This window comes from Trachurus japonicus, chromosome 15, assembly GCF_045865225.1.
Source record: "Trachurus japonicus isolate A0001 chromosome 15, Traja_1.0".
Classification (NCBI taxonomy): Eukaryota; Metazoa; Chordata; class Actinopteri; order Carangiformes; family Carangidae; genus Trachurus; species Trachurus japonicus.
In genome coordinates, this window is record NC_140921.1 from 22233253 (window position 1) to 22253743 (window position 20491).

The 20491-nt window shown below is 44.1% G+C and overlaps 2 protein-coding genes across 3 annotated transcripts in view; one reads left to right on the plus strand and one right to left on the minus strand.

The window, feature by feature from the left end:
• Positions 1-17850, plus strand: part of ide (insulin-degrading enzyme) — a 30646-nt gene extending 12796 nt beyond the window's left edge. Inside the window, exons 15-25 of one of the 2 annotated variants that reach the window (XM_085800525.1) lie at positions 178-322; positions 2382-2492; positions 2722-2842; positions 3863-3954; positions 6242-6353; positions 9105-9272; positions 9766-10038; positions 11075-11136; positions 13781-13853; positions 13930-13997; positions 15434-17850. In XM_085800525.1, coding sequence (XP_085656651.1) covers positions 178-322; positions 2382-2492; positions 2722-2842; positions 3863-3954; positions 6242-6353; positions 9105-9272; positions 9766-10038; positions 11075-11136; positions 13781-13853; positions 13930-13997; positions 15434-15529 — 1321 coding nt within the window. In that variant the 3' untranslated portion in view covers positions 15530-17850. The remainder of the gene's footprint in view (positions 1-177; positions 323-2381; positions 2493-2721; positions 2843-3862; positions 3955-6241; positions 6354-9104; positions 9273-9765; positions 10039-11074; positions 11137-13780; positions 13854-13929; positions 13998-15433) is intronic. The other variant, XM_085800524.1, reaches the window with a different exon arrangement.
• A 1246-nt stretch (positions 17851-19096) lies between these two features.
• The window catches only part of marchf5 (membrane-associated ring finger (C3HC4) 5), a 33431-nt gene continuing 32036 nt past the window's right edge, over positions 19097-20491 (minus strand). The window contains exon 6 of the mRNA XM_085800536.1: positions 19097-19833. Within this exon, the coding sequence (XP_085656662.1) occupies positions 19717-19833 (117 nt within the window). The 3' untranslated portion in view covers positions 19097-19716. The remainder of the gene's footprint in view (positions 19834-20491) is intronic.

Consider the following 20491-nt stretch of genomic DNA (forward strand, 5'->3'; position numbering starts at 1 on the left):
ATTTTTTTCCAGTCTTACTGGACGGAAAGCTGGTCACAAGGCTGCATATACATACTCTTCTGATCATTCTTCTCATACTTGCGTTGTGTTTATTTTTGGGTGTTGCTCTAACAACGCCCTACATTCCATCAAACATGTCATTTGTTTTTTCTTTTTTCTGTTTTTCCCTTCCATTAGTCGCTACCTATATGCAGACCCCCTGCACTGCAACATGACCTACTTGTTACTCAGGTTACTGAAGGATGATTTAAAAGAGTATACATATGCAGCCCGTCTGGCCGGGCTGGTGTATGGCGTAGCCTCAGGGATGAATGCCATCCTCGTAAGTAAGCCGTTTGAACTGTGGAGGGAAGTGGGGGGTGCCAGTCAAGGGTCCACTCTTAGGGCTGCGACAGAGTGCAAGTGGCTTGGCTTCTACACTGATTATGTGAAGTGCTGTGTGTCGTTTGTCTAACTTGAGGGATTTAGGGGAACCTCTGCCTGCTGCCGTGTCCTCTGCAACTTCATAATGTTACTGGAGGGCTTGATACAATCGTGTGGAAATGTCACCGTCAGCTGCTATATTGAAATTTACTGGAATTATATTAAGGAATTATATCTCTTTATTATTACTTTGACAGCTCAAATGATGAGTTGTCACAAGGCTTTTTAATTTTCAAGATTGGTGTTTTTTAAACCAATTTCTTAAATTAATTTGAATTAATTTTTCAGATTCATTAATTTGATGGTGTTCCATTTTTGGCAAGAAAAAGGGACACATTTTTAAGCTTTGTGCAGTCCTGCAGTGTGCGGCGAACCCTGTCCGCTTCAGTCAAGGACGTATGAGTAGCTGATATTACAGATTCACTTCCAACGTTCACTTGGGGTAATATATTCAGCCCATGAACATGCAGCAGAGAGCAGAAGAAGAAATACTAGATGGCACAATTTTACTTCCTCGGTGTAATTCTTTTTTTGGTCCTCTGGCTGCCATTCTCTCACTTCTATTGTGTTCATGTCATACAGGTAGTGTATGAATTGCAAGACACAAGGAATAAAGCCGAACGATGCAGATTCTCCGACATATTTATAGTCGCGTTTCTGCTGATGCGAGTGCAGGAAGGACGATGGAAGTGAATCTGTATCCAGGAGGTTTGATGCACATAGAGAGGAGCGACTTTTCCAAATCAGACGCCTCTTTGTTTCTCCCGATTTATCAGCGGTGCAGTTAGTTTAACTGTGTGTCAAGTAACAACCTCCCCATGATTGAAAATAATCTGCAGTTGTGGTGTTTTGTTCTATTCTTTCCTACTTTCTTACTTCCTCCCTAACACTCTGCACCATTCTTTATATGACCCAGTAACCTGCATTCATTAACTACCTCTCCCCAGTAAAGTCATGGTTTGTGGTGTGTCCTTATAGACTTGCTCCTCTACACACTGTCTGTGCGGCTGTGCTGGGTGTAATTGATTTGAGTCAGCAGTACTGGCATGGCTGGCTGGCCTTTTTGTCAAGGTTAATGATGTTAGGAGAGATTACTTTTAACAGGTGTCACCACGGGGACTAAGCGACAGGGAGAGGCCAGGAATGGGATTGAGAGTGCAGCCATGTAGCTGGTGGTTTTTGCTGAATCATGAAGGGCCAGAAGGTGTAGATGACATTGCGAAGTGGAGGCTTTAAATAACTTTGACTGTTCTTTCCCATTTTTAAAAAACACACTTGAATAAGTATAAGAAACCCCGTCAGCAACCTCTTAGGTTCGCACTGTCTTCCCGAGGGCCTGTAGTCATAGTGGTTTGAACTGCTAGGAAGTGATGCTTCCCTATTATCCCAGTTTTTTTGTTGTTTATGCCCAAACACATTGTAATATAAAAAGACAAGTATAAAAGATATTTATATGTACACACTATATTCAGCTATTGACAGGCATCTTTCTTTTCTTTTTTAATTCATCCACTTCTTTAGTTTCTTTACTGCAGCATGTTCAGCAAATAGAGCTGTTGTTATACAGCATGTGTTGTAGTGGTGGTGACTCATCGTAGGGTGGGGTGTGATGGGATTGTCTTGACAAGCCTTTGGTTAGCTAGCAATTACAGCACTTAGCCACACATTTTAAATATGTAGATCGGAACCTTCAGATCAATAAATAAAACCACAGGGGTGTGTGTGTGTGTGTGTGTGTGTGTGTGTGTGTGTGTGTGTGTGTGTGTGTGTGTGTGTGTGTGTGTGTGTGTGTGTGTGTGTGTGTGTGGTGTGTGTGTGTGTGTGTGTGTGTGTGTGTGTGTGTGTGTGTGTGTGTGGTGTGTGTGTGTGTGTGTGTGTGTGTGTGTGTGTAGCACTGATCGCGCCACCTCATCTGTCTGTTTACTGACAATGCACCACCTGTCCTCTGTCTGCCGCAGCTGTCTGTTAAAGGTTACAATGACAAACAGCACATCCTGCTGAAGAAGATCATCGAGAAGATGGCCACGTTTGAGATAGACGAGAGGCGCTTCGACATCATCAAAGAAGCGGTAAGCCCCGCCTGCAACCCCACCATCAGTTATGATGAGTCACAATGGATCAAAAAATTAAACCTGTCTAAAACCTTTATTTTTCCCTACATCATAAGTAAAGTGGAAATAGTGGTTACTGCCTTCCTGCACTACTTTTCACACCAGTTTTGACTCGCAGTTTCAGTTCATGAAGTGCTGATGTTGAACTGACATGGCCTCCTCTCTCTCCCTCCCTCCCTCCCTGCAGTACATGAGGTCTTTGAATAACTTCAGAGCCGAGCAGCCTCACCAGCACGCCATGTACTACCTCCGTCTTCTAATGACTGAGGTTGCTTGGACCAAAGATGAGCTGAGAGAGGCCCTGGATGGTGAGACGCTGCTCTTAATCTCTCTCTTTCTCTCTATACTTCTCTCTCAAAGTCCCAGTCCTCGTGCTTATTAGCCCCTTTTCTGCTGTTGGCCAAACAGAGTTCACTGAAATGCCGAATAAACGCAGAGTGAATCCCTTCTTTAGGCTGGAAGTGAACAAATGAAGCCCGGCGTATATAGCAGGATGAGTTTATTAGTTGAAAGCCAGTAAGAAATAGCCTTGAGTTCCTGGATTGAAAGTGTAAGGTGTTTTGGTTTAATGTTGTGCCGCTCTTTCCCCTCCTCTCATCTAAGCTCCTGTCTTCTCTTCGCTCGTCCTCCTTTAAATCCTCATTTGAATGCTGAGGCTGTTCTCCAGCAGATGCCTCCCTAGCTGCAGTCTTTCCTCTCTGCAGCACCAGTCTGGAACCTGAAGGGCAGATTGTTGTATTTTTACCACAGAGCTTACACAAACTCTCCTCGGATTCACATGAGACTCAATTAACCTGCAGGGTCGAGGCCTGTAGCCCGGTCACCAGGGCCTCCAATTACCACAGCTTCTTCCCTTATCAGTGTCCCCTTACCCTCTCCATGTCCCCTGTCTGGGGTCTACAGGACATTTTTCAGTCTCTTGTTTCCTATGTGTGTTTGTGTGTCCTTATTCTGTGTGTGTTGGTGCTGCTATGGACAAACAATCATTTATATAAATTGTGTGTGTGTGTGTGTGTGTGTGCCTATGTCTGGGTGTGCATCCCTGTTCATCCCTGTAGCTCATCCCTGAATCTGGGTCAGACGTTGCTTGAATTCAGATTGGCCGGCTGAGACACACTTGATTTTTGTTACATGTGTAAGTGAGCGTACAAGTTGTGTTTGACCGGGTTCGTATGATAATGGAACATGCGACCTCCTTTGTCCTGTGCGTGATGGGAATGCAGGACGGTGAAAGTGCAGCACGCAGCAGTTATTCTGTTGCTCTTTCTGATTCACTCTTGGGAAATTGCTCCTTGATTGATGGCTGTTGTCTCTGATCTGTATTCCAGATGTAACGCTCCCACGCCTCAAGGCCTTCATACCTCAGCTATTGTCACGGTTACATATTGAAACCCTTCTCCATGGCAACATCACCAAGGAGGTTTGTTTGGCATCTTTGTGTTTTTTTTTTTTGTGTGTGTCTTTTTTTGACTGCCAGCTGGGGGAATTTGAATTTTGTTACCTCTTTGTTTAAGTAGATTTCTCAATTCACAGTAGTGCAGCTTCCCTCTCATATCATTTTTTTAAACACACAATGGCAACAACAAGTAGTAAAACATTTTTAATTACTTGCAATTTGGCATAAGGTTGTCTTCAAATACAGTCTGATCCTGTTGACAATTATAAAACATTTTTGTTGCAACTTTTCTGTGCTAAACAACACTACGAGTTGTTGGCTGTACATCTCTGTAGCATTATAATGTTCATGCTTCATCTATAATGGTATGTTGTTTCTGCCTGTCTACTGCTCAGTAGAATTTGGTTGTGCTGAGGACAATGACCATAATCATCAACGTAGGTCTACTACGGCCCTCTGACTTTAAAGGGATAGTTCAACATTTTGGCAAATTGGCCCATTGCCATAATCCCTATAGTTTTAGGAGTAGGTCATAGCAGTAGGTTCATTATCTTTAATTGTCGGTGCAAGCTATTTTTAGAACGGTGGAGCAGAGCCGTGAGCTGCTCAGAGCTACGCTATAGAGGCTAATGGAATTTATTGGTTTCCCTCATCAAACTCATCAAAGACACAATCCAACAACTCCAAAACACTATTGTGGGCGAGTTGTGACCTGCACATTCACCTCGCTATGAGATAATAACGGAATAAATTGCTTGCTGAAAAACTGCTCCAGACGGGAACGTGCATCAGTGATTTTGCACGAATTTACCTCGAAAACAACTTAGGCAACACTGAGTGACTCCAACTTTAAAAGGGATAGTTCAACATTTTGGCAGTCAGGCCAGACCTTCATCCAATAGAGACCCCGTGGAGCAACCTAGAGAGCTGCTCATATCAAACATCCTGAGAACATGTCTGAGCTGAAGCAGACATGTTTTAATACTGATCTAAAAATCCTCCTGATGCACGAATTAAGACTGTAATTAATTGTGTTTTATCAAGCACATTGTTTGTGTATACTAACAACGTAAAGGAAGATTAGATCACATTTAATGACGGTAGTAAACAAGGTTATTTGTATATTCTTTATATTTAAAAAAAACAGTAAAAAATTGTCTCTTTACCTTCAGTAACTTCTCACAAGATCCAGAGAACAAGTGAGACATTAACCGAGGTCCCAGCTGTCACAGCAACCATCATACACCTTGTAATGACGACAGCGTCACAGTCTGGTGGAGAGAGAATTAGATTGAGCCGTGGGCGCAATGATCCATTTCGTCATCACGGAGCTACAATGGAGACCTGTTTGTAACAGCAGAGCAGGAACTGACTGTGTAGTCGGTGGCCTTGTAATATGAGGCTGTGTGATACATGAGGAAGGAATTTCAGTAAAGGAGAAAAAAAAGCCTATTAGCGAGTGGGAAAAGGTCACCTCAAACATTGATTAAAAAAAGTTACTGTGGTTGAGGCTTAAATGACTTCCTTGTTGTTTGGTAGCAAACGGGCACAAATATCTCCCAGCACATTAAAATGATGTAACTTTATTTTACAACTTACATCCGCATCGACGGAGCCAAGATTTAAAGGATTTACAGCCTCTGTCATCGAAATAACAACAAACATTTTCCATTTTGAGGCTTCGTGGTTAAATCTGATGCTGAGAAACCCACATAACTATTTTCACTCTCCATTTCCTGCCAAAAAAGAACAAAAATACTGAAGGTTTCTTCATCCAGAGCGTAGACTTGGTCAAACAGAATTTTAAATCACATCCAGCTCCTCTTGTGATGTGGTACAACCAAGGCCTCAGCAGATGCATCACAATTGCTGCAAGTGAAACAAAAACTTATCTGCATGGCAAGTGAAACACAGGGGAAACTGTCCATGTGTAATAAATCGAACCACACTGAGTCTGTAGCTGTAGGTTAAAAGCAATGCAGTACCCATGTTGTAATCCACCTACCGGGCTGCAAGAGGGAAAGGTTCAATGTCAAGCAAAGTAAATTCTGCTCATGTGGAACTCGGAGCTTAATGCAGCTTGTTAGGAAATGTCAGAAGCAATTCTGGAGAATGAACGTAGAAACCGACTAAAACCTGGAGCCAAGTTAAAGGAAAATGTGCATAACAGAAAAGTAAATTACAAATAAAACATTAGGGCTCAGTAGTATGCAATGTTATTCAGAGAATTTTCCTGGGGTAACAGTGTTTTTTAGGTTTTTGTGGACTAAAACGTTTTGCTTTCCTTCCCTCCCTCCTGTAATCTCTCCAGTCTGCTCTTGGCATGATGCAAATGGTGGAGGACACACTCATTGAGCACGCTCACACAAAGCCCCTCCTCCCGAGCCAGCTGATTCGCTACAGAGAGGTGCAGGTTCCAGACGGTAGGTCCTCTGCTCTCCCTTACACCACACACACACACACACACACACACTTCACCATCGTCCACCAGTCATGCCTGTCTCCACGGTGACCACACAGAAGGGCCCTCACCCAGCGCTCCTGCCCCTCGTCACCGGTGATGCTGCCTCGTGTTTGTAAAGACTTGATTAAATTCAACATCCCTCATTTCCCCTCAGAGGAACATAACAGTCAGTGAGTGGAAATGGACGTCATTGGGCGAAGCACACACACATATATATACACACACACACACACACACACACAGCACTCCCCTCTGCAGTTCAAGGATGAACGCAGACGTGAAAAGCAAAGCACCTGCGCCGCCTTTCATTACATTAGGAAAAATCGAGTGACGCGGGGAGGAAAAGCAGAGCGGTGCAGGGGCCACCTGGAGACATCCTGTGTTTCACCGAAGGATTTTTTCCAGGCCTGGCTCCAGGCTGCCAGTCAGACACAGAGCAGGAGCACCAGAGAAAGGACGTAAAGGATGTAGATGCGAAATTGGCTCCTGAAATGAGCGACTGGCTGACAGTTCGTCCAGGAAACGCATTATGACTCTGTAACTCGCTAAAGCTCTCAGCCTCTCAGAGTTCACATGAATCTGTGGCCGTTTATTCATTAATCTTGTAGTAAAACACCATGTGAGCTGATCAACAGGGTTTTTAATAACAGCACAAACACTAGAAAACAACTAAGCTTCTTAATCTTTTCTGTCGCAGTGGCAAATGAACAAAATACTGACATCTGTAATTTAAATAGTCAATGATTCATAGGGCACTTGAAGTTATTACATAACTATTCTCCACTAAAGTGACTAAATATGACTTGACAGCCGTGCACCTACATTACTCCAACTGTTTCCAGCCAATTTGGGAGAAAAGAAAAACATGTGATTTCAATCATTAGGGTTAATTCTATTTGGTCACCTGTCAGTGACATCATATCCTCTGTGCACATGGGCGTGTGTTGTGGTTCCCTGCCAGAAGCTTTCAGAAATTTATTTTACTCAGTTTTAAGCTAGCTTCTTAATAAAAACTTTTTACACAATGATTGTTTTCAACCATATATTTTAACTGGATGAAAGACAGATCTTAGGTTATCACAGGGAAAAGCAGCGAAGGATACTTCCTGTGTTCAATGAAAAGCTTTGGCAAGTCGCAGATTAAAATTTTTTTTTATAAGTCTCTCAGGCCTCTGGAGATAATTTGGCTGCCAGTAAAAACTTGCTAAACGTCTGCTTCATGAGTTATTTATATAACAATTGAAACAAAGGTAAGCAGCGGGCCCAGCTCCCGCTCCACAGTGTTGTTGAACTCTGACTTCTAGTGTTTGATTTGGAGAGGAGGAGGAGATTTCTGTGGATAATTGACACTGAATGAATCAACTGCCGTCGCCCTAAGCCTCCCCTGGTTTGAAGACGTCAACTCGTATGATCCCATGCCATTTCATGACATCACCCGACGCCGTGCTGTTGTCATTGTTTTGATTGAGAGGGCCAGAAGTTACATACCGCGTGTTGGACGCACAAAGCTGCAGTTTCAGCTCTCATTATGCAGTGTGAGGTGTTGGGCGGTTCTTGTGCCGCACCGACAGCGGGATGTTGAACACTTAACTTGCTGTGACAAGACAAAGTTCACACAGACACACAAGCTTCAAATTTCCACACTTCACATAAGTGCTTTGATTAATCAAAGCTTTTATCTGTTCTCTTTTATGTTTCTGAAGTAAAGTGAAGTAAAGTTTTGACATGTTGTGAAGAGTGAGGGGGGGGCTGTGGACATGACACTTCCACACTCTGCACTCAGAGAGTGCTCAGTCAGCATGTGCATATACCCACCTGCATTACCTACCCTGAACTTGTCCTCCATTCAAAGTGAGCTCGGACCCAAACAAGCCGAAGCCGAGTACAAAGGCAGCCCGGTTCTCCCCCACGCTAGAAGGGACGGCTCCTCTGAAAGCAAACATCAAGCACAATATAAAGCTAGAGGAGACCGATTTGAAGCCACTCAGCAAAAAAGCACGTTGCTGGCCTTCAGCAGAATGTCTCTGCCTTTCTGGAGAGTGTCACCACTGTCCTCTGTGTGAACTCCTCCTGCTTCACTGTGTTGCGCTCAATCTATGCCTCTAAGCAAAGTGCGGTGGATCCACTGCAGTTACTTTACACAGATTTGATTACATTTTTGACAGACCTGATTACGCGCACGGGAATGGATTATATGGAGGTGTACGGCTAAGCCGGTGAAAATTCATTTCAGTTAAGGGATCACTGTGGATTTTGGGTTCATGAGAAGGATTCAGGCTGAAACTACTTGAGCTTTGTTTTTGCTCAGTCACGGCATCACATGCTAAGCGCAGCTCTCATCTCATGAAGGCCCAGTCACGTTTAACAGAATCCTGTGAACTTTTACTGCCTCTATAATCTAAATTAAATCTGCACGGGCGTAAGTGAAAAGAATTAAACTGCTCATGTTATATTATTCTGTCTTACGTTATCTGGTCATGTTTAAAAACCGGAGGGAAGGACTTTTCATTAATTTTGCAGATATAAAAATGACTGAACTATTTAAAATTACATGGCTTGAATATTCTGATTACTTACTCTATCAAAAGTGTATCTATTTTAAAAAGTGGGATTTTTGTTTGTTTGTTTTAGGAGCTCCACCCTGTGTGTGTTACATTGTATGTTTTGTTATACAGAAAAACCTGAATAAACATTCCTGTGTTCCCCTCAGGTGGCTGGTACGTTTACCAGCAGAGGAACGAGGTGCACAACAACTGTGGCATTGAGATCTACTACCAGACAGACATGCAGACCACCCACGACAACATGCTGCTGGAGCTGTTCTGTCAGATCATCTCCGAGCCCTGCTTCAACACACTGAGAACCAAAGAGCAGCTGGGTGAGCCCAAAATATCACACCCGATGTCGCGCTAACACCGTTTCCCAACCTAGTTTGTAAGCGCTAATGACGGCAGAATGACTGCCACTACTTATTCAGGCATTTTTCACTTTAAAATGGAGTGCGGCTTTAATCTGCATTCAGTAATTAGAAATAGCTTTGTAAAGAACAGACTGTGTGGAAGTTCAGTTTTCTAGGTGCTGTCAACCATGATGATGATTAATAATTGTAGGAATGAATGGATTGTGCCTGGGCTCTGTAATAACGGTGCCAAACCTCATATTAATATCAAGGCAAATGGAGTGGGGAACACATTTCATAAAACCCTTCCTGTTAAATGCTTTTTTAAACATTTAAGAGGCTCATGAATATGAGTGTGATTGTGAAATTAATAGTTCAGAGCAAATTGTTGGGTTTTTTGCTTCTTTTTGTCTTCAGCAGCTCATGTGTCTTCCTGCTGAGCTCTTGCGTTTTCTTCTCTCCGTTCTGCCAGGCTACATCGTGTTCAGCGGACCCCGGCGGGCCAACGGAGTCCAGGGGCTGCGCTTCATCATGCAGTCGGAGAAGGCGCCCCACTACCTGGAGAGCCGCGTGGAGGCTTTCCTCTGCACCATGGAGAAGGCCGTGGAGGAGATGAGCGACGAGGCCTTCCAGAAGCACATCCAGGCCCTGGCCATCCGCCGCCTGGACAAGCCCAAGAAGCTGTCTGCTGAGTGCGCCAAGTACTGGGGAGAGATCATCTCTCAGCAGTACAATTTTGACAGAGGTGAGGCCTCCATGCAGCCCACTCCACCACTAACTCTCATGTTCAGCTCTCAGGCCAACAACTGCACCTTTATTTTTTTTGAATATATTCTAAAACCTTTCCTGGTTTAGCAGCCCCCCACAAAGAGATTGTGTTACATGCAAAGTCAAATATAAGTTTACAGGTGTTATCAATATTTGGTCGGTCCCAGAGGTGAGCGGGATGTTGCTTAGAGCTGCACAAATTAGAATCGATCAAGGCCTGAAATAATCTGCAGCCGTAGCACACCTCTCTGTTGCAGCACTCTCCTGAGTGCCATAATGGATTGTAATGGGCCTGATTCACTGGTAATCTGCCTAAAGCCCTGAGTGATGGCAACACTGACAGTCTGCCAAGGGCGTGGTGGAGATTACTGATACCAGCAGCGATGGAGGGGAGGGAGCAGAGTCAGGAGGGCGAGGGCAGCTAACACTTGATGCCAAGGGCGCAGAGAAAACATGCAACACACACCGTCAGTCAGAGCGTTCAGTCTGTTTGGTATCTATGAGATACTGTAGAGCTGCTGTTTATTAAACGCTTCACTTTTGCACGATCCTGTCACTTTCACATTTTTTACAAAAAGGCTTTTATTGGATGTGTTGGTTAAATCTGTGATTGTTTTTCCATCAAGATTAGCCGCAGAGACTCAATTTGAAAAGTCTGCGTTCACTAGCAACATTACACAACAATAAACAGAACTGAGTTTCAGTAAAATAATATTTGAAATGGGCTCCAGCCTCAGATATCAGAGCTCTCTTCAAACATATGAAAATAGTCATATTTAACACTGGTGCTTTCACTTGTGTTATTATGCAGCTAAAACTGACCAGCTTTCTTTGTGATTGGTCTCTCGGCTCCGCAAGTTTATTTTTAAACCTCGGCGACATGAACTGAAAGTGTTGGTGCAGTGTGGACAGCGGGCCGTGATATATGGGCTGAAATGTGCTGTGTAGTCCAGAGCTCAGCAGTGACGAGTGTGAAACTGATGATGCTAACACTCGTGTTTGCTCTCTTGCAGATAACATTGAAGTTGCATATCTGAAGACTTTGACAAAGGAAAACGTAATGCAGTTCTACAGAGTGAGTACATCTCTACGGCTCCTGAACATGTGACAGCGAGAGACTCACATCACCATCACACCGTGTTTGTTCTGTTTTTCACACCAAGTGGACATTACAATATTGAACGCATCTGAGAGTAGAGGTACACTGGACGACCTGGGACTATAAAAGTAGCTGGTTTAAATCCCTGGGGGGCGGAGTCTAAACTGCTCACCAGAAACGTACCACAGTGGCACACTGCTAGTGTGTGTGTGAGTGTTTACTCACACACACAGAGGTCAAATTTAGAGTAGTGGTGAAAGAATTAACTTAACCAGACAAATCTGAACCTGATCTCATTTAATATGGAAACATGAAAACAGTGAACAGAGATGAAATGACTCCCTGGGTGCAGTTACTGCACAAACTGCCACAGTTTTATTTGAGCAGCCTTAAATTATGACACTCATTGACTTTAATTGTGGTACTTTGTGGCCGCGGTTAATGCTGTATTGACAGCAGAGGTGTCATTAGGAGGCAGCTACACACATTACAGCAATAACCCAACATTTAATGACATGGAAGGGTCATTAAATATTTCAAAGGTCCATCAGTCATCGTTAGAGGCTCGTCTGAACCGTCTAATGAGAGGTGATTTAGTGGAGATAAAATTAGCACCGACACAGTCCCAAACTAAACTTCTAAATCTGTGTTTATGTCACTTTTGACCGACTTTGACGTAGAAGTGATTAGTGTAGACTGACGAGTCGACACAACATCTGGCTGCTATGAGTTTTTATTTGAAACATTTGAGCTAAGTGCTGCAGCTCTGTGTCAGGCTGTTTGTCGTTTGAGTTCCTCCTTGACCTTGGAAATGGCATCAACAGGAGAATCGAACCACAAGGTGCATTTAGGAGCTGCTGCGTTGTCCACTTTTTTTTCCCTGTGCACTTAAGCTTTTAAAGGGGAGAAAAAGTCCTTAAAGTTGAAACATTATGTGAATCTAAGCAATATTTATAATTCAGCACAGTGAGGCATAGACATCTGCTGATGAAGACTCTCCAGAATACAAAAAAAAGTACATAGCATCATGAGTGCATGAGCTTAATCTCAAGGCGCCGTCGTTGTACATTATGTAAAAAAAAAGAATTTGTGTGTATTTTTATATTCTTATTATTTTCATAATAAAAGGATGGATACACATTGACAATAGTTAATTGTGGTGCTACACAGAACAGTACCAGTTTTTCACATGTGACAATAGGACAGTGTTTTTCAACCTTGGGGTCGGGACCCCATGTTGGGTCGCCTCAAATTCAAATGGGGTCGCCTGAAATGTCTTGTAATTGATAAAAAAAAAAATACTGATAAAAATATTTTTTTAACTAATATTCTTTTTAAAATTATGATTAAAAACACCACACACAATCTTAAATTCTATACTTTCACTTTCTCCAATATAAATTGAGTTCAAATGAAATGCAACGTATAATTATAATAGCTGAGCTGGTGCATCTTGATTGACGGGGTCGCCAGAAATTTGTTATGTCAAAATGGGGTCACGAACCGAAAAAGGTTGGGAACCACTGCAATAGGACATAGATAATGGCACAGTGACAGATTAGCACTAGGTCAACTTCTAGACATCAAATCGGCAATAGGTTGCCAGGTTTTAATAAAGATTTCCTCTTTAGCAGACATCCTATTACATTGGTGCCTGATTTTTCTCCAAATGTAAACATTTGACTATAGAGAGAGTTAATGATTCCAGTTGGTGTAAAAGTGATGCAGATTTTGAGGTGAGAAAAATGGAAGATGCTGATGAAGTGAAGTGTGACAGTTTCTCCGTGATGTGTAGAATCATGTTGAACAGATGTATTGATCAGCAGCACAGTCAAATATGATCAGAGCCTCGATCACATCGGTGACTGTGTGATGCTTACGTTTCTAATGAAACGGCAGCATCATACTGAGTCTGTGTGTGTGCGTGGACACACATGGTTTGAGTGGATTCAGTGTGCCCTCCCAGCCTTCATCTCCTCCTGCCTCCTGCTTCTATTCATAGCTGTGGAGGTGACACTGACACAGGGCGCTCACAGCATATCAGCTGCCGTAATGACAGCCAGCCAGCCTGTTTCAAGGGGGATAACGGGCCGCAGACACACGGCCGCTCAAAGAATTGGCATTATCTGAGCCCGGCAGAAACCATTACAGGCCCCATGCAGAATAAACCTAATGCATTTCTAATGTCATATCGGCTGCAATCATTTCTCCACCCCCACCCGCCCCCCGCTCCTTGGTCACCAGCGTCTACGCTGTCTGACTGCAGATGAGCCGAATCTTCAGTCTCATATAATCCTCCATCCAGAGACGGTGATGGGGCCCGACTGCGGAGCCAAGTCTCCACGGGGCCGTCGCCACTGATCCCTGACTCAGTGAGAAAAACGTGGCCACGGCGCCACGGCCACACTGAACGCAGGAGTGAGAACACACCGATGAGTCATCACACAAACTGTTTCTGAAGCCGTCAGCTGTTTGTTCTCCTGAAACTACACGTGGGATGTAGAATAATGAATAAAAGTCTAAATCCTGGTCAGAGAGCACAATCCTGTCACGACCAAACAACAACATCACCTGTCACGCTGCTCATCACCCACCTGTCTGTCTCTGTGTGTCTCTGCAGGACCGGCTGATGGTCGACGCCCCCAAGAGACACAAGGTGTCCGTACACGTCCTGTCCAGAGAGATGGACTCCTGTGAGTATCCTGACTCACACACACATACACCTCGCTGGCTGACACACAGGTGAAGTGACACTGTGTGTGTTCACAGGTCCAATAGTGGGAGAGTTCCCGGCTCAGAATGATGTCAACCTGGCTCCTGCCCCCTCCCTGCCACAGGTAACCATCACGTTCATCCCCACAGCCGCCACGTGTTCACTTCACTGTCCAGACTGTTGGAAAATGTAACATGACGTCAGTGAACTCCTTTTCTTTTGTATCAAGACGTCACAGAGAAGTAAAAGATGAATTTTAGGAGCTGGGCTCTCTCAGACTGACCTTTATGTTGGAGAAAACACTTCTTGTCGTCTGATGAGACTTGACGTGCGTCTCTGTACAAGATGTCACAGGTTTTTAAAGCCTAGAGAGATTCTGTATTTGACTTGTCAAAAGAGCAGAGTAAAAGCAGCAATTAAATGATGACACTGAGCAGTTAGCTGTGTGTCTAAAGCGGCCCTCTTAGTCTGAGCCAGTCACACTCTTTCTTTTCTTTTTGGCTAACGACACACACACTGCTGATACACAGCACCAAGTGTGGGTTAATCCGCAGCTGAAAATACTCCTGAACAAATTCACTTTTTCTGCTTATTTGAGTGTTTGTTCAAAACTACAGTCCCCAGCTGTAATGAGATGAATAATGAAATATGTTCAGTATAAAACTAAACATTTTTAAAGGGATATTTCAACATTTTGGCAAATTGGCCCATTGCCATAATCCCTATAGTCATAGCAGTAGGTTCGTTACCTTTAATTGTCGGTGCAAGCAGAGCGGCGAGCTGCTCAGAGCTACGCTACGGAGGCTCTTGGGATTTCTTGGTTTCCCGCATCAAATTCCTCAACAAACTCATCAAGTTGTGACCTGCACATTAACCACGCTGTAAGATAACGTAACGTTAGGGGACAAAATTGTTTTTGAGGTAAATTCATGATGCGCATTCCCGTCAGGGGCAGTTTTTCAGCAAGCAGTCTCTGCATTCGCCTCGAAAACAACTCTGTCTCGTAATGTGCAGGTCACAACTTGTCCACCAGAACATTTTGGAGTTGTTGGATTGTGTATTTGATGAGTTTGATGAGGGAAACCAAGAAATCCCATTAGCCTCCGTAGCGTAGCTCTGAGCAGCTCACGGCTCTGCTCCGCCGTTCTAAAAACAGCTTGCACCAACTATTAAAGGTAACAAACCTACTGCTAAAACTATAGGGATTATGGCAATGGGCCAGTTTGCCAAAATGTTGAACTGTCCCTTTAACCCTCAGTGGGAGCCAGTTCACCTGGTGGGAGAGTCCACAGACAGTAATGACGTTTCAGCGCTGCGTCTAGAAGTTTAGAAGAAGTGAAAACAGAACAAAACATTGAGGAGGAGCGTTTTTCAGCAGCTGTTGCAGATTAGAGCAAAACTCAAGTTATGAAGTCCTGGTGGTGTTGAGTAGTTACCATGGAAACAGTGTGCATGCATCACTTTTTTTCCTTTTTTCTTTTTTAACTATTGCATGTTGCGGTTTAGAGCACGAGCGTGGACTCTGCTTCACCTGCCCACTCTTGTGTGTTCCCACCTCAGCCCACGCTGGTCCAGGACATGACGGAGTTCAAGAGGAGCCTCCCCCTCTTCCCTCTGGCCAAACCTCACATCAACTTCATGGCTGCCAAACTGTGAGCGAGTCCGGCCGCTCAACCAGCAGCAGCAGCAGCAGCAGCAGTGGGATGGGGGGGGGGGGTGGGGGAGTCGGGGGAGGGGAGCGGCCGCCAGGGGACCCAGCTCGGTCTCCCACCTACACCCCCCCACCCTCCTCCTCCTCCTCCCGTCAGGAAGACTCTAATCTGACTGAGCCTGCATGAGTGTGTGCGCGTGTGCATGTGGATGCGAGTGAATGTGTGTGCGTGTGCGTGTACACGTGTGGCAGGCTGGAGCCACTTAGAAGAGATGCTTGGAAACAAAATGCGTGTAATTTAAAAACACAGTTAGCCGTGGTCGTGGACATAGCAGTGATAACGATAGAGGTCTCACCAGACTCACCTCATGTTCAAAGTCTCCGAAAACGGAGACCGCAACACTCACACGCATCACAATACTGTGTTAGGTTGTTGTAGAGGAAATAGAAACAACCTGGGAAAAAAGAAAAAAAAAGCAGAGGGCCAGATCCCTTTAAATGAGTTGAGTATTCTGCAGAAGCTTCACACTAGGAGGCGTTTTATTTGAATTATTCAGACGTGCTGCTTGGAGGACGGACAGCGGGTTTATTGTGATGTGCTGTGTGGGCTGTAGAGGGAGACGACAGTAGCTCCATGAAGCTCTCTCCTCTTTTTATTTGTCCGACTGATTTTGTTTTGCCATGTAACTCTCCTGGAAAAAAAAAAAATGTAATCGCAAAAGACGCACTCGGTTCAAACGCAACATTTTATTCAAATTTATGCATTTCTGAAGAATATCTGCCTTATAATTATGGTTTTAATCCTCGCTGCTTATGAATTATTTTTCTTTTGCTTGTACAACTGGTAAAATGTTGGGACCCTTTGAGGAGCTGTTTTTAAATTGCTAATCACAGAGAGACCGTGCCCATGGAAAAGGAGTTTTTATTTTTTATTGCATTTTACAGTAGTGTGTGATTCAGACATCTCAGGGGAACCTCCATGCTGTTTTTTTGTTTGTTTTTTTTTGGTTCTTTTACATGAAATTTTATTGGTGAACGATTAAAACACAAACCACTTTTATCAGTGCGTCATCACATCATTTGTTTGTTCACGTAACTCAGTGTGATCAAACACTTTTTAGGTCTCTATGTTAGTTTTTTTTATTTTTATTCTGTGACAGCGGCTGTAGAGACCGACAGGGAGTCGTCGTCCTCTTGTGTCTGCATGTGAGACGTTCTGCAGCTTGTGCCTTTCCAGGGGTGGTGGGGGGGGTCCATGACTTTGTATCTGCACCGAGCTGCTCCTGCTCTGATCTGACAACCTCCCGCCCCCCCCCTCTCACTAAAACAGCTGGACTGTGCACTGGCTCTTACAGGTGTAGATTTAAAAACACAGAGCAGCTCGCCTGTTCCTCGACAAGGAGACGTGACAAGTCTGAAGGTTAGAGAAAAGCTCCGGACTGGATTTCTTTCTGAAAATACATTTATATATGCACTTCTCTCAAAGCAATAACTTCAGTGGTGTAGAACAGTGTAAAGCAGACAGAGACGTAGCCCAGAGGAGCCGGAGCCTCACTGGTCCCAGGCTCCTGAACCAATGAGACGACTGCGTCTCTTCTGCACAGACAGTGATGTCAGAGCCGTGTAAGCGTGACCTGCTCTCAGGTGCTAATTTAAATTTTAAAAAAAAAACACACACACTGCTGGTAGAGCTGCCAAAACTCAGAGTTAGGACTTTGTTCCCCCTCTTTCCTCCTCCACAGCTGCTCTCAGGTCTAGCTCATCGCTCGCTCACTCCTCATGCTGTAAAGATTTCAGGTTAGAAAAGTCGTGAGGCAGAACCTGGAGGATTTTAGCTGCATCTAAAGCTTCTTCAATGTTTTCCAGCATTTTACTACGTCACATCAAAACGAGTTCTCTCTTTTAATTTCACTTTCAAACGAGACCACGTGTCATAAACTGCTACTGTGTTAAAGGCAAAGTCCCAAAGACCAGCAGCAGCAGCAGCAGCAGCAGCAGCAGCAGCAGCAGCAGCAGCAGCAGCAGGTGGTCTCACTCCCACAGAATCATGCAGTGTTCAGAGAAAAAATAAAAAATGGCAGCATCACATATCAGGCTTGGATGGGCCATGCACTGTTTACCTTGTGAAGTACCTAGTGATGGGTTTACATTTAGAAAATCAGAAGCTTTGTTTCCTTTTTTTTTTTTAATTTCTGGATGTCTTTGGCAACACAGGCCTGTGATTGGCTAGGTGATTTCATGGGCTGAAAATAAGAGTGCTGATGTTTGAGTTTCTTTTTTCATTGTCTCCTGTGTGTTTCTAATTAATAAACTGAATGGAACCAGGTGTTTGTTTTTTCCCTTCTGTACAATCTCAACACACATTTTTTTTTGGAAAAATACCTTTATTCACAGAAGTGGTACCAGTTAAACTCCAAGTCAGAAGCAACTTCTGTACAACACAGTTCACACTTCAAACGTCTCTTGTGGCAGAGCGGAGACTTGGCGGTGAATGTGCTGGGGAAGCTGTGGTTTGCAGATGGAAGGAGGACATCTGTAAAGCAGGCACAGTTTGACATGTGCAGGTTCAATATTCCAAGTGCTCGGCGACGCGTCCGTCACATACTACAGGTTCTCATGTTTCCTGAGGGGCAGAAAACAGCAAAACAAACTGCAATATTTGCCACATGACACTGATAGTCACAATATGCTCTCAATGATTTACAACCCATTTAATATGTTGTGCAACATTAAAGAGTCAGTTCACTGAGATATGAAGAAGACAGGTTTTCTCTTGGCTCTAATGCAGATTAACTTCCATTTAAATATTTGAAATAAATTAATTAATCCAAATGAGTTTGGTGAAACTGTTTTCATTTTTGTTTTCAGTGACATTCACCTCTAGTTTCGAGGTGGAAGCAGAAATGAAACCTCATTTGGATGAAGTGAGAAAACATGACATGTCATTTCGGTGAACTGACCCTTTAATTTCCATAGAGTCTTGCCAAAATGTCAGCTGCTCCAATGACTCATTTCAAATTTCCACTAGCGACAACAGTCAGAGCTGAGCTGCACGTCACACTCAGGCAACACGACAGTCCCATCACATGTTTGGGAGGAGAGAGAGAAAAAAAGGAATTGTGTTTTTAAATACAGAAGAGTTCGAGTCCCATCAGCATCGTTTCCCTCTGTAAAAAGTGCTACATCCAACATCGTGTGCCAGTCACTGAAGCTTTGAAAAAAAAGGTTTCCCAGTGCGACAGCGAGCTCCGAGAGGACTACGACATCCACACGGCCGGTGGAGACGGTGTCATGGCAACAGGCTGCAGGAGCTCAGACTAACCTTCAGTGCTGCGATGAGGCGATGAGCTTTTAAACACACCACAAAGAGCTTGTTTAAAAATGGAGATAAAGCTACAGACATGAACACTGCCAAGGCATGTGAGAGAGAAAATAAAACACACACACACACACCTCTACTTTAACTTCTGATCTGTGGTCAGTTTGTTGGTTTTTCATAGCGTAGCTTTAAGATTAAACCTCAACAGTCACGACACGTTTCCCTCTGGTTTATGTACTGCATCATGACTCACAACTGTTAAACACATTTTATTGATTTATCATTAATACATTCCATACACTAAACATTGATCCTCATTCAATATAAAGCCCCACAGAGGGGGCCTCTCAAATCTGCAAAATAAACATTATAAAACAATCATTTATTAATATTATAAAACTTTATAATTACACATGCCCTGCACTTTTTTTTTTCTTCTTTAAAATACAGTTAAGTTTACAGCAAGTATTAGTAATGTGACGGTGACACATCCACCCCGCGCAAGTTCTGAGGTGTGTGTTAATGTGAGTGTGACTGCAAACATGCTCCGGTCTGTGTCCACCAGTCTGTCCATGAGTCTGTCCCGTCTTCACCCAAACAAAGCGCCAGAGGATTAAAAACAATGCGTGGTGAGGGTGGCGGCGGTGTGTGTGGGGGGGTCGTTGCATTGAATGTCAGCTCCAGAGGGGGGAGGGGGGGTGAGAGGGGTGAGGAGTAGGTAGATACTGATCCTAAGTCTGTTTCACCAGCACTTCCTGTTCGGAAGAGGTGGTGGGGTTAAATGGCATGTTCATCTCCTCCTCCCCACCCTCACCCCGTCAGCGGAGGGAAGGGGGTGTGTGTGGTTGTGTGTGTGTGTGGGTCTGTGCCTCCTCAGGCTTCCTCCTGCTCGGGGAAGTTGAGGATCTTGCGGTGGGCTTGCCTCAGGTACTGCTGCTGTTTGAAGTACACCTTAAACGCTCCCTTGATGGCCACGAATGCGATGCCGCCCTGTGGGAGAGAGAGAGAAAGAGCGTTAAAAGACACTTGAAAGATTTTTCCTCGGCTCACTGCTTCAGAGAGATCCTTCCTCATTTCCACGCTGACATCCCATAAACAGACAGGAGATCCTTCCTTATACCTCCTGTCCAACTGTGACCTCGAAATTTTAGACGGCTGTTTGACTTCAGCGGTGAAATAAGTTACAAGCAGCAGCTGCTGGACGTCTCCTGTCCTGTTGGCTGAACATTATGACGTCACAGTGAAGCCGACCTCTGGATACAAAATGTGACCTCAAGCATTTTAACCTCGACAGACACTGGAGGTCATCTGTCATAATCACTGTGTGAATTAGTGAGTTTTTTGAGGTCACTGTGACCTTTGACCACTGACCACTAAACTTTAGTCAGTTCACGCTTCAGTCCCTGTGAATCTTTGTGCTGAATGTGAGCTTCAGTCCAGGTCTGACTGACACCAGCTCTCTGACTGGCTGTGGCTCACAGGCAGAGACCTGGGGTCAGTCAGACCTGGACAGAAGCTCACATGTTTTAAAAAACCTTCTAAACACAGTCTGGTGTTGTGTGAACAGGATTATTAAAGAACCGTCATACTCTGATGACATCCACAACCTTTGAATGATGAATGACGCTTCACACTTTTCTTTCTAAAA